We start from the raw sequence: 14,753 nt of genomic DNA on the forward strand, positions 1-14,753 counted from the left end.
TTTACTCTGACAATTACAGAAGAAAGTTTGTAACTTTGATTTGAAACCTACTACTTGAGTACTGTATGATTTTTAATATCTAATTCGTCTTTCTTTTGCTATAACAGTGGGTAAGAAATTGAGTAGTGCATCAGTTTTTTCTTCATCTTCCCAGCACTAGTTTTACAATAATCAAGAGAATCAATGGTTATTTTCTCATTCAACAAAGTTTTTGAGAATATTGAAGTGAATAAAGTGCTAAAATAATATGTACAAGAAATCAAGGGATATAATTTTAAAATGCATGTTCTTTGTAAAGTGCAGTTTTTGAAGGAAGTCAAATACTAGCTGCCCTGGCCCAAAGAAGCCCTACCGCCTCCTAAATAGCTCTCTGTAAGAATGCCCATACAATAATCAATGGGAGGAAAAAAGTTTTAATGCAAAGGAGGATCTTAGCTGAGTTCTCTTAGTTTTCATTTAGTGATTTTTATTCTACACCAATCTAACAATAAAGAGGCAAAATCTCACATTCCTAGCACAGTATCAGAATAATTACTTTTACCGACTGTGCTATGTCTGTATGTATTTAGATACTTCAAAAGATAGACATTTATTGTATAGGTTCTGCTTGTCAGACTTGAACATCTATTTTTTCAGTTTTCCTTGTTTCAGAAGTTATGAAATAATAATTGTCATAAGTCAAAGGAAATCTTAAGGTAAGATAGGTTGTAATTTTAAAAAGTAATAGTGCTTTCCAAAATGTGGCTTGAAAGAAGTTTCACTGCAAAAAGAATCAAATGGCGCAATGAGAACGTAAAAAGAGATACGTTAAAAAGTTGCACTGCCCTTTACCTAAGTAGCTCTTGCCAAGCGGATATTGTGCACTAGGCAGAAAATGCCCTAGCTCTCAGTGCTCTGTGCGCAGCAAGCACCTTCGCTGCTGGCGCAGAGGTACGGCTGCTGTGAGCAGAACACGCCTGGTACAGAGTCGCAACCAAACCTGCCTCTCTTTTCCTCCCCTTTCTCTCTTGGTGTTTTCTGTACCTCGTGCCTGATGGCTTTTGCTGTCCCCTAAAGATCTGACAGGATTTCCTCTCTCCCTCTGCTCTGGGCTTCCCCCCCTTGCCACTTAACCTTGTGCACGCCCGACTGCCGCTCCGTCGGGCCGAGGTGTGCGCTGGGGGGGTATCGCTTGCAATGCCTCGTTCCTCACCTGCGGACTCATCTCGGTTTGTGCACGGTTGCACTTTTGCAGTCCAAGATCCTGATTTACTGATGACACAAACACATTAGCAAAACATGTTTTGTTTCAAAAGGTGACTTTGCCCGACGTTATTTTCTGCTTTCAAATATTTTGTTTGAAGGACCCTTTCCAGCAGTAAATGGTTAGTTGTCATTAGAAAAGAGGGGGGAAGCTTTGAATAAGACCTGAACTGAGAACATCTAGAGGTAACTCATTTGGGGCAAGCTTCCCTTTCTTAAACCAAGCAGGCTGAACAAAAGCTATTGGGTAGAAATTATTTAGGTGAGTGGAGCTGAAAACAACAGTTAGGTGATTTACAAGAAATTATCACAGTTGTTAGTGTAACCTTAGCACCAAGTGTTCCTAAACTATTCAAATAATAAAGATGTACTTTTTTCATGAAAAAGATATGCAAGTGTGTGTGTGTGTGTGTGTGTGTGTATACCTATATATATCTCTAAGTGCTACAAGATTTCCATATACACATATATATACACACATAAATACATAAACATATATATTTGCATAATTTTCCATGGAAAAAATATATTGATATATTTATGGAAATGTAGTTGACCTTAAGCTTTGTCAAAATCATACCTTCTAAAATAAGTAGCCCTCTCATCTGTTAAATGATGGCAATGGTTTATACCTGGCCAAAGGACAGAAAACAATTGGCAAAGTTGTATTGCCCTTTTTAAAATAAGTCAGAAATGCTTTGTGACATATTTATTATAAATGACAATTCAATTGATTAAGGTGAACAGAGTTATGCACTAGAGAATTCTGCACTTATTTGGCTGACACATTGCTCCAAACAGGTAGGAGCTTTTCATTATTACTTTTTTCTATTCTTCTCATGTCACTATGGTAATTGCAGAGCTGTGGTTGCTATAGCAAAAATGATTAATCCTCCGTTGTTGTTGTCTGTATACTAGCAGAGGCTTTTTGTAAGATCTACTTGTACTGACTTTAGAGGAAATCGTAGATATTGGATGGAGTTCTGATAATTAATTACATTTAGGGATAGTTTTAATAATTTGTCATTTGAAATAGTTTAAAATTTTGTATTCGTTAAAGAAAGCTAAGGATTTCAGTGGAGCACGCTTGAATATGACCAATTATTTTTGAATAGCAAGGTGCATGTGAACTGTGTTTTGGACACTCAGACCAGAAAAATGTTTCTTACTGCATTGAAGATTAACAAAATACATCTTTAGGGGAGTGTCCTAGAAGCAATTAGCATAGAATATTGTGCTGTCCACATAGCAAGAATTCATTTTTACTGAAAATTAGTGTTACAACTGATTCTGAACTATGCAGTTGATTTAGCAGAGATTTATAAATTATCCCCTGTCATATCTGATCTAAAAATTGAAATATTTGATTCATCAGTCACTAGTTTTGCTTAGTTTAGGCTATGAAATTTGTTGCAGCTTGTATGTAAAGAGAACCAAAGATAAATAGTTTGTCCAAATTAAACCAGCTTATACTGTTGATAGTGTCCTTGTAAGTAAATATGACAGGACTCTCGCTTTCTCAGGGTAGCATTTAGCCAACTCCGCCTTGGTTCTTTAATTTTTACTCGTTGTTTGTTTTCTTAGCTGCTACTGGGTCTCCATCTGTGTGATCAACTCTAATTGTTAAGTCTGTGTTTGCTTGTACAATGCAAAGTTATTTACTTTTTGACACGGCCTGGACTGGGATTATTTAAATTCTGCTCAAGTCTTTTAGAGACCTGAATTCAAAATTTTCTCATGTTTAAAATCCAGTTATCCAACTAATATTTCTAAGATAATCTCCCTTGTTCTTCCTCCTACCAAGGAATTACTTTCATGTATGTTAACTGCTTATATGGCAAATGGTAGAAATTGTCATTTTTCTCATAGAAAGAAAAGGTAGATCCTTATTGCTAGTTGGTTATGTTTGAACAGGATACCTGAGAGTGCCTAACCTTTGTCTTTAAAGCCATTCACTGTACTGTGCAAAATGCATTTTGGTGAAAGATTCTTGTTTAAAGTAATTTTGATTATTCTGCAGCTGACAATATCTTAAATCCACTGTTTTTCTGCCTGCAGAGTTGTGTTTCAATTTTGTAGCTTTTAGTTTTGTATCTGAACTTCTTTTATCATCCGAATTTTCATTAATTTTTTCCTTCTCTTCAGAATCTCATATCCTCAAATGTAGTAGGTATGTGTGAAAGGCAAGCTTTTAATAATGCATCTCCGTAAATAATCTCTTTACAAAGCAATTGTCCTTTGAGCACTGCATTGTGAAAATGCGCGAGTGCCCCTATAGTCAGCAGAGGGACTCTTCAAGAACCTTAAGGTGCAGGAAGACAATACTTCTGTGTTTGAAGCCCTCTGCGTGTGAGGAGAACTCCTCTCACTGTGATCAGCTTGGATAAAACAATATAAAAGCTTGATGTTATTAAAGAACTCCGCGACCTTAGAGAAGGAAAAAGCTGTTTTAGTGACAGATACGCTTCGGTTAATCTGAAACAGTAGTGTATAGAGACGTTCCAAGTTAATTGCCACTTGTGATTTGAGTCCATGATGCACTGCAGAAAGTGTGCTTAAAGGATATATCTGTCCTATTGGTTAATTGCTAGCCAGGGATACAGTTCAGTGATACCTGTCATTTTTATATTAGTCATATTTTTTAAATTTCTATCACTTTTGTCAGTTCTTTTGTAGAAAAAGATTATTGCTTATTGATCGCTCTACAGACTCCACCCCATGCGACTGCCCCTAATAGCTTAATCATTCATTTTGGCAGTTATGGTACAGGTCCGAGAATAGGACAGATGTAAGTGGAAGCAATTGTGTAAAGTCCTTCTGGGAAACTTTTGAGTAAAGCTGCCTCAAATTCTTTCAAATTCACCTTTGACACTTTCAGCAGATTCTTTTTCTGTACATCCCATCCTGACTGTCCTTTTCTATCATATAGCCATATAGTAAGATGTCTTTTATACCATCATTTCATATTGCTTCTTTTGCTATTTAAAATACCTCATTTCGTGATCCTTAAGCCATCCTTCCTGCTATGACATCCACGGAAATCACATGCTTCTTCCCACCCACATGCTTCTCCCACCATCCCCTTCCCACCAAATTGTTCCTGGGTACAATTGTACCGATGGTGGTACTGAAAACCTGAGAGTTATTTTTTGCTAGAACACAGAGTTGTTTTCTGTGAATCTACACAAGGCAAATAATAAATAATATAATAAATGCATAGTTGGGGTTAATTTGTCTGATTTTTCAAGAGTAAAATATGTTAGAGCAGCTTGGTTGTCCCTGTACATGCGTGTCCTGACACCCGTGAGATTGCTGTGTGATATGAGACGGGCTGGAGTTACAGCCTTAGGTGACATGACTTACTCAGTGTTCTTCAGTAATTTTCTGTGCTTCTAACACAAGCAATGATGCTGTCAATTTTTCTCTCCCAGTCTCTGTTATGACCTGGATACAATATAATATTTTTGTCCACTTAGTTTTAAATGTAGTTCCAAAACAGTGTCCATTTCTGGGGCAGGAGGGGAGAGTTTCCCAAATTTTGCCAAGCTACATTTTTTATGTTTCTGACAACTGTTCATGTCTCCTGGAAAGAGTTGATCTCACTTAATAGGGGCTTCTGTCAAAGGAGCTTGTGCATTAAGGATTCCTCTGCTTTCTTTCCAATAGTAAATTCAGGATGGTGGTATGCATGCCACTTGCTTATTCTTTACTTTTTGAACAGTTTAATCTCCTCAGCATTGAATTTTTCGTCGATAATGTTTATGGTTAATGTAATAAAAGTTCCCTAACCAAAAATTTAGTAGTGTAAGTGGCTTTCTTTTTTCAAGAAAAAGAAGAAAAAAGAAGAGCACCCCCTGTTTATTAGCAAGGTTTGATTAGCAAGGTTTGATGCCATATAAGCTCTCTAAATGTATAACATTATCTAATAATTCCAAGCTGTTCAGTCAGGCTTCGTGGCTGCTGTTTTAACAATACGAGATAGTTGGAACTTTTCAGCTTAAACTACAACAGCAATTTCAGCACCACTTGTTTGGTGTGCAGGGGGGCTTCTCRTTTTGTATTGAATCTCATCTCTTTTTCCTGCTTGGATTCCAGTAAATACTCTTTGCTAAAGTCTTCTTTCCGTTTAAGATAGAAGCCCAGATGCGGCCTGCAAGCCTGCTTGTGCAGTTTGCTGGCAAGCTATGCTGAAGCGATTTTCTTGCAGTGGAGGTGTTAATATGGATTCTTTGGAAGGGTATAGACAGACTTAAAAGCAGGATTGATCTGCTGTGAAGGAGAGTGTTGTGAGGGTTTCTTAAAATGTCCATAGAACTTTGAGTCATCCGTAAAAGCTCTTTACATCTGTTTTTTTGAAGTTGTGATTCACATTTTCTAAAAGCAGCTGACATTGATTCTTTTTATAATGCATAATTATCTTAGTAATTTATGATAATTATCACTGTCATGACCATCTCCTTGAACACCTAAAGGCAGAGTGTAACAAAAGAATTCTAATCATTTTACTACTTCAGAAGACAAATTTAAGATAATCAGCTTTCAAATGAGCCCTTATTTTGTTTGAATATCAAGCTCAGTTGTACTGGTTGTCTTTTTGCCTGCCCCAGAAGGTACTGTTTTGAACACTACTCTGGCAGGGCTTTTGCCTCCTTAATTTACTACTGTTCTTTAGAACTTTAAATGAAAGGCTCATGATGAAGGAAGATGAGAACTGTGCAAAGTAGTGAGTGAGGGATGTGAGCAAACTGCATGCACGGTGTAACAAAAAGCATATAAAGCTGCGTGAGGATGTGTCGTGTTAAACAGAGATGCTTTATGCTTACTTGGACTTTAAATCATCAACAGCAGAGAAAAACATCTTGGCTTTGATTGTACTGTCTTTTCTATCTATCAAAATCTTTTGAAGATTTCCCCGCCACACACACCTTTTTGTGAGGACCTGCGCTGATTGCTCTGATGAAGGGTCTGTAACGAGAGGGAGCAGGGCTAGGTTAGCATCTGTACGCTCAAGAGAGGACAGCAGGCGCTCAGGGCAGACGGACCTCGGGGGGTCAAAAATGTGTTGCTTTTAGGTAGCATCAAGTTCTGAATTATGCAAGCTAGACTCTTCTCACTGTCTTAGCCTGCATAGTTAGCTTATTTGTATCTGCCAGAAAAAATGCTTTTTATTTAACACAACTGGAATAAGTGGTAATAATCAGTCTATTATTCCCCCCCCCCAAAAAAAAAGGGGGGGTTATTCAATTTTGTCTTTAAAGGAGCGGAAGTAAGATTACATTGCAGTAATAGCTTTAGTTAAATAGCTGTTTGAAGTAGAAAAATTTCAACGTATGCATACCAGAAACTGTTTTGCCCTTCCTAACTGCAAGTCTGTCTTACTGTATTACAAAGCAGTTTGAGTTGAGTGATCAGATGATTTCCACAGGTTTCTACTTCCTTTCAAAGCCCAGGTTGAAAAGTCCATTGCACAGGTATGTGCAATTAATATAGTACTGTACATGGTTCTGTAAGGCTCTCTGTCATTTGGGGCTGAATTCTTTCTTCAACTGTTCCTTTATAAAGTTCTTGAGAGCGAAGTGTCTCCTCCGAATTTATACCAGTGTAGCATGGTAGCAAGTATTTCTGCAGTTCAAAGGTTAAGTAATATTTGTTATGTAGGAATACCCATTTTAAAGATGAGAGATGAGAAAGATACTGCAAAGTTGTCAGATATGTTAACAGCCAAGCTCTACTTAAAAATGAGATAGTATCTTATGTAAGTTCTTGAATGTTCTCTCCCTCCCCCTTAAAGTGAGAAATAACTTCATAGTTCATTAGCGCTCTTTTTTTCTTAAGAAGAAAAAATCAGTTGGTAGTGGAGGATTGTATCTTGTCTCTTCTCCATTTTAGGACCTGCTGCTTATTTGTCTATTCAACCTGTATATATAAATTTTCTTAAATTATGGAGAGATGTARGTGATAGAATTGACAGAGTTCCTTCCCCCCCCCCCCCATCACAAAGGGTCTGTGCCAGTCTGGGAGGATCATACGGTTGGTTCAAAGAGAAAGGGGAAAAGCTAACGGACCTGCTGCAGTAATTTGTTAGCTGTCAGAACTGAAACTACACAAACCCCAGTGTCACCGCTGTGAATTAGGAGACAGCAACACACCTCCATGTAGATGTGCAATTTAGTGAGCTGCTAGGACTTAGGGATCAATAAATCTCTTGGAGTAACCAACTACTATTTGTGCTTTTGTTTTAAAGTATAGACTTACGTTACTGCACACTAATACTGCATTTTGAGTGTATAACACATTTTAATAAAAGTATGTTGTTGTTAATCTAATTTAAAAGCTTTTTACTTTTTTTTCTCCTCTCAAAATTACTTTTAGAATAGATTGAAAAGGTCTGAACTTCTTTTTTTGCAAGTGTGAATATTCATAATGAAATTTAAAACTTCAGCTGCAAGTAATCTTTTCTCATACAGACCCTCCATGTGAGTTTTGCTCCCAGGGATCTTCTGGCTTACTCTGGTTTGGTTTGGGATTGGATTTGTAGCAGTATACAGGCATGGGTTAAATGTTGGAAAGGCTTTGTGTCTATGAGTTTTCTTTGAAATACAGTGAATAGGCAGTGGTAATCATTCTCATATGATTTCTAGATTACCTAAGATTGCTAATTTTATCTCTACACATTTTGACATAAGCACAAATTTGCAACTGATGAGTATGTAAAACTGTTCTTTTTCCCCTCCTTTTCTACTGCCTATAAAACTTGAACTTTAATTAATAATATAATTTTTTAGTGTCACATTCAAGCCAGAATCATGTGTTGGGAACATGATACATAACAGTTGAGCTTTTATTTGTACATTGAGCTTGCTCTAAATTGAGAGGTATTAAAAAAGAAAATTTTGAGTCCGGAGTGTGTTTAACCACATCTAGTACTACAAAATGTTATTGAAATTAGAAGTAAGGCTAACTGAGATCTCCACCAATTTGAACAGAGATTGTTTAAAATCTGTACTATAATAGAAAGATAGACTAGTAGACCCTAGGAGCTGAGTCAGGATAACAGATGGTCTTCAGAAATAGATGTCATGACTGGTTCCAAAATCTGATTCCCTTAGTCACTAGTTGTGTTAGGATGAAACTGTATAACAAATTTATGCTTGTATGGTATTTCAGTGCTGTTTGTTTGACAAAATGAAGACATTTCACCTGAGGACATTCAGACGGAGAGTAAAATTGTATGAGCCACAGAACCATTCAAAAATGCGTACAAACTACCTGCACTTTTAACAAACAGTTAATACGGTTTTGCAAAATCATCCAGAAAATATGTACTTGTGTTTAAATCTTAGTAAGTCTCTTGTGTAAATAGGGAAATTTCTATTTATGTACAACAGTTTTTCGCATGGATGTCAAGTTTAGCTAGACCTAGGTTGAAGTGCATTATTAAAGCAATGTTATGCAAAGTATATATTTTAAATAATTTGAAACTAGTACAGCTTATTTCGGCTGGTCTGATGAGTTCATCCCATGGTTGTCACCGACGTAGTATTCATTAGTAAGCCCAGCAGAGCTTCACGTCCATGTTTTGTCACCTATGGAAGCCAAATTGAGCTGGAGTAAATGTACTAGTGATACTTCTTTTTCATTTCTGGCTTCCTCTTTCTTTGTGCAGGAATTTAAATTTAAAGTTAGAGTTAAAAGTTAAAGGATATTTATTTAAATTGAAAACTAAACCAAGCATGAAGATGAGAGGAAAACTAGAAAGTCAGAGTTAGCATTGTAGGTCCACAGTAAGTTAGTTGTTAGTGAGAATGAGCCTTTTCGTGAGCACTGCTGGGTTTTGTTGTGCGGTCTTCAAGATCTGTACAAAGGGTTGCACCAAAAGTTTGTATTGCAACTGGCACTTCAAGATAGGAGATTAACAATAATTTTTTTTTCCCCCCGAATGTGGAAAAGCTGCTGTGTCAGTCTGTTGGCTTCACATAGTACCTTTGAAAAGGCTTCAGAAATGCAGGAAACATTGGGTTTCTAGTTATTACAAATCAGGATAGTGTAAATGATGATATCAAAACTGAATAATGAAATGGATTCTGCTCTAGCCTTGTGCTTAGGGCTATTTTTTGAGGAGTTATTTGTTTGGGGTTTTTTATGAGGTTTGTACATGTAAGATTGGCATTTAAATATTCCACATATTCTTAGTGAGTTTTATCCTTATTCCTTTTTATTTTTGTCAAAATGATAACTGCTATAGTTGATTAGTAAAATATGTTGTCATTTTTGATGATCTTTAATTTGCTTCAGAAATTTTCTTCTGATCAAGTAAAAACCTCGACAGTAAAAGAAGGATCTGTACATCTTAAGACATGTATTAGATATAAAGCATAGAAACCAGAAAAGAAATAAGAGATAATAGTATGATAAAGATGAAGAATTTGGGGTTTTCCTTCTTTTGATTGCTGCTCTTCTGTGATACAGTATTTAACTACTTGTGTGTTGGTCCTGAACTACTGTACTACACCTCAAAACACATTCTCGTTTCACCGATATCCTATTTGCAACTGCATTTTCGTTGTTGGTGCTTCACTTCCTGCCTTTTACATTTAGCATTTTCTTTGCCTATTCTACAGTACAAGAAATGTACCCAGTCTTTTCTTTTAGATGACAAATGTAGCAATTATGAAGTTCTTCAGTGGGGTAGATTTATGAAGTGCTTATTATCACGTATATCGTAAATATTAGATGTTGGAACGTTAGATGCTTCCAGTTGCTCCAGCTTTCTTTTACTGTGTTGTTCTTCATCACTGTGGGATTCAACAGTAATTGCCCAAATTCTCATTTACAGTATATAAGCTCTGAGTGATATGCAAATAAATGCATAATTCTCAAAAATAATCTTTTTATGTGTTAAGCACATAATAGATAAAATACACACAGCTGTACTTTAATCATCCAACATGACAAGTAAGTAATAATGTCAGAGAGTAATTTATGTATAGAACAGGTACAGCATCAAAAGCAGCATTAACTTCAATTTTTTTTTAAGTGAACATAAAATGCATTGAAAACTATACAGTTAGTTAGGAGCCGCTAAAAGAAGTTTTAAAGGAAGTGCTTTTAGTTAGATTCTGCTTTCTGATACTCACCTTTGAAGTTGGTAGTTTTCCCTGTCTCTCAATTGGGACGGCAGTTCCACGTGTTAAATGCTTCTAAATCAACATTTCAGTGGTCCAGCCCTATCCATGCCCTTCCCTGCTCCTGTGTTTCCACTTTTTCCCGCATGCCCACCCTGATACGGACCTGGTTCCGCAGTGGCCCATTCTAGAGCTGCCTCAGCTGGTCGGCCTTGCGCTTAGGAAGAGAGCAGAGGCAAGTGATTTGGGGCAGCTCAGCATCCTCAATCAGCTACCATGTGGTCACCATTAGTGGAGCCCCCATAGCCTTTATCACTTTAAAATACAAATGTTGTACTGTAAAGCCATGTTGTTGTAGAGCCATATAACATAGATTTTATTAAAATATTAATTGAAGTATTAACTGTTTTAAGGAATTGGAATTTACAGTAATGTATAAACAGCTTAAAATTTTGTCAGCCTTCTATGCTTAAGACAAATAAGATTATATTAACTTATTGCAGTAGTAGGGCTGTACCTTGTTTCTCTGTAGTCTTTTTAAATTCTGCTGAACAGTATGTAAAAAATTTCCAATATTCGTAAGTGGATATCTACAACTCTATTAAAAAAAATTTTGGAGGGTGAATGCAGGAACCAGTTGAGATCTAGGTGAGCTTGAGGAAAGCCCCTCAGACTCCTTATGTCTTCAGGATTCTTGGGGGCCTTTTAGGGATATTATTTTTACAAATAAACTTTTTTTCTTACAAGTATGCTATAACATAACAGTTACAGTTATATCTTACTAATTTATTTTTTAACAATTGGATTCTTAAATATATGTTACACAGAATTGAAGAGAAAATGCACCTAAAAACATGAGCCTATGACAAAAATTACCTAAAACTGACCTGTAGATTCTTGTCAAAGGAAGCAGGGAAACTGTGCACTTCTAATATGAAGTATGTATCATATCATTTTTAGTTGCAGGGGCAAAAATATTTATGTTAATGTATATTACCTTCTGCTCATTCTTTGATTGTACTGAAATAAATGTTTTAATCAAATCTTACTTTTACAGTGTATGCCATTTAACCAGAACAGTAAAATCGTTCTTACGTGGTGGCTCCTTGTCTAATTATGTGAAGGTTCCATCCTTTTTCCTGCCCTATGGCTTCATTATTCTTCAAAGCTACTTAGGTTGGTCTTGTCAATACATGCAGCGTTACTGAGCATTAATTACCAAGACTAACAAATTGAGTTATCTCCTTACCAAGATGAATGTTGGCAATTTAAGTAGAATCAAACATTTTATATTCTCCTCTGCTCTACAGCTTAATTTAAAATGAGAACAACCTTGTTGTTATCCCTTTATAACTAACCAAGAGCAAGAGAAGAGTTAATATTTGAAGGTTCTTTGTCCTCATCATTTATTGAAAACCTTCTAAAATGACTTTAGGCTGAAATTTCTGAAGAAATGTGATTAGAAGATTATGCCTTAATTTAAATTTTATATTTCACAGAACGCCTACATTTCTGCAACTCTAATTCTGTTCTAGCAATGCCTTCAATATTTCCATAGTTTATAATTTGCAAATTAAACAGTTCCCGCATTTTAAGTTTAGAAACAGCCTGCAGTCTAAATACTTTTATTCTAGTGCTTGTAAGCAAAAAATGAAACTGAGTAACCTGTTTTAATTGTTCTGCCCAAATGATGCAGAAAGGAAACAAACAGCTTCAAAAGTTGGTGCTAAATTCTGAGCCGCCGGTTTGCCCCGCTGCTTAGTTCATTTCTGTGGCCGGTGGAAACTTCCCGGCCCTTCTCCTTACTGGTTCCTGCCGCCCAGGCTACTCAGCATCCGAACTTGGTTATACTTGATAACAGAGCTGCTCGGATAATTTGGGAAGGGCTCACCTGTGAGGTGAGATGCTTCGTGCGGCAGATGGCATGTAGGGAGTCAGTAAAGGTGACAGTCTGGAGACATTTGGGGATGTCTGATGTATTTGTTGCTCCCTCCCTCCTTCTAACCCTGCTTTCTGTTTCCCGGCTTCCTTACCGACACTTCCCTCCCTCAGTACTGACTGTTACTTGTGTGCTGGGGGTGAGAAAGCCTCACAACTGATCTCCCGTCAGTTGCGGAAGCTAACTGGGACCTAGGCAGCTTCATTAGACACAGACATGTGTGCCCTGTGCCTAGAAAGAAGTTCAGCTTCGTAGAAATACAGTTTGGCAGACCGAGAAAACATTTCTTATCGTATAGGTGAAGTATGGTAAAACGTTGAGGCTGTGGTCAGTAGTATTTTGGGGAATGAATAAGGGATTCAGTGACTGTGGTGGAAGATGTAGTTTTTGCATTTCAACTGAGGAGACTGTCAAGCAAGTTTACAAAATCCGCTCAGAATATTAATATGAAGCTGCTCAGAACTGTGTAAACTGAGGGGCAATTTGAAAGGGTGAATTTTGTCTTACAGTCTGAGCCTTGGTTTCATAACCTGGAAAAGCAGATTCCCTGAAATTCTCCTGGGCTAGGGCATAGCATCTCTCCAGCAAGTGCAGTCTGAGGTATCTGCCATGGTAACCAGGCCTTGCGTTAGTGGCTGCAGCGCTGCAGCAGCTCTAGCTTCTCTTTGGCTGTCCGCATGCAGGTGCTTGCCTGGTCTTCCTCCGCAGCCCATGCAAGGGAACTGGGGGTAGCTTATCTCCAGCAGAAGCTGGAGCTGACTCCAGCAGCAGCTGACTTTCGGATATGCTCGGCGGTGCTGCAGGGTCAAAATGTGAATCTGGGCATTTCTCCCAGAACMGACCATGAGCGGTGGGTGGATGGATGGATGGATGGATGGCTGTTCCCTTCTGTGTTCCTTGTGTGACGGAATTGTGGATGCAAGGAGAGGTTGCTTGTTTAAACATGTAAAATGAATGCCAGTACTAAAGGTTTTGGAAATACATGGATTAAAGGTGCTAGAAGAACATTTTTGAAAACCTGTAAATTACTCGGATTTGCCTAATTCTATAGGCCTGGGATTGAATAGCTGTTTCATTCTTGAACTTTCCAGTGTTACCTTTAATATAGATTAACGTATTACATGTGAACTCATGACTGTCCTTAATGCCCTGCTGACAGCACAGGAGTTTAAAACTAGTTAAAAAAATTAAATTAGTTTGTGTGGTAGATTTGTGGAAGTAGATTTATGTAAAAAGTAATTCGCTTTCCAGGAAAGCATGGTGAATGAACAAATTACTAAGTACTTGTTCTTGTAAATATATTACTTTATTATCAAATATAAAATTTAAAACTTTGTCTATATTATGGGTCAAAATGAAAATACTTTAACAAAGATGATCTTCAAACAAATGACCCAAGTTAGAGGAGAGATTACAAAGGTGAAAGAGTTTYAAAAGGTCTAGTTTTCTTGGTCTAATTTTTCTCATTTTAAAAACAATTTGTCTTTAGCAAACAGGATTTCTGATTTTGCAGATATCAAGCTGACAGTTGTTTTTCTCTTTGACAGATGGGGATGGACAAAGTGAACATTTATTACCGGTCTGTGAAGATCCTAAATGTCAGAAAAGTGCCATCTACTTATCTAAGCTAGGAATGGATCAGGTATTTTGAGTTTGGAATTGTAAAGGTAAAGGAAAATACCGTGTTTACATAGGATCAGAAACAATATGAGAAAGGAAAATGATTTTTCAGGATGGCGGTGAAAAATAAACTTTCTCACCTGTAATGATAGACTGTAAGAGAGTTTTTCTTTAGATCTATCTAAATTGTTTTTGGTGGAAAAGGTTAAATATATAGGATTCTGTACAGTCAATAATTATACTTGAGAAAACTATGGACACTTCCAATAAGTCTTTTTCTTGCAATGCAAAATGTTGCATTTTAAGCAGCATAGCTGTCCTAGCACTAGATCAAAAATAAGTTTGTGATGAAGAGCTGGAAACAGATTTAGTGAATACAAATAAGCTTCTTTTGACTTAGTTTAAATTAGGGAGCTGTCTTATAGTAAAAAATAAAAAATAAAAAAAAATTCAAGGTTGACTAGCCCACACATCTCACCCCCCGTTTTTGCTATACCTTTGATAGTTATTAGTTAAATACGTTTTCCAAGTACCAAGTTTCTGGGCTCAAATACCATTTTTAAGCATTTCATGTTTAAAAAATGTTTTTAACTATAGGGCTGTATTTCCAACCAGGTATACAAAGACTAACTTATAGTATGTATCTTCAGAATTGGACTTCAATTAAACTACTTTACCATCTTTTGTTGAAGAAACTTCTACTTGTTTTGAGAGACACAGTGGTAATTTATGAAATAGACTAGTAGATACTCATGTATTTTAAGCATATGCTGATCTATTTAAGTATTTATAGTGCCCTGCATTATTATGAAGTTGCACTTTAAAAC

The 14,753-nt window shown here is 36.8% G+C and overlaps 1 protein-coding gene across 7 annotated transcripts in view; it reads left to right on the forward strand.

Moving 5' to 3' along the window:
- Positions 1–14,753, forward strand: part of ITFG1 (integrin alpha FG-GAP repeat containing 1) — a 108,012-nt gene that overhangs the window by 43,327 nt on the left and 49,932 nt on the right. For all 7 annotated transcript variants that reach the window (XR_003252540.1, XR_003252541.1, XR_003252545.1 and 4 more), the window contains exon 9: positions 13,854–13,948. Coding sequence is in view for 2 of the 7 variants with exons in the window: in XM_026060076.1 (XP_025915861.1) it covers positions 13,854–13,948 (95 nt within the window). In the remaining 5 variants the exon portion in view is untranslated. The remainder of the gene's footprint in view (positions 1–13,853; positions 13,949–14,753) is intronic.

The sequence above is a fragment of the Apteryx rowi genome, unplaced genomic scaffold (assembly GCF_003343035.1).
Source record: "Apteryx rowi isolate R43461 unplaced genomic scaffold, aptRow1 scaffold_1, whole genome shotgun sequence".
Classification (NCBI taxonomy): domain Eukaryota; kingdom Metazoa; phylum Chordata; class Aves; order Apterygiformes; family Apterygidae; genus Apteryx; species Apteryx rowi.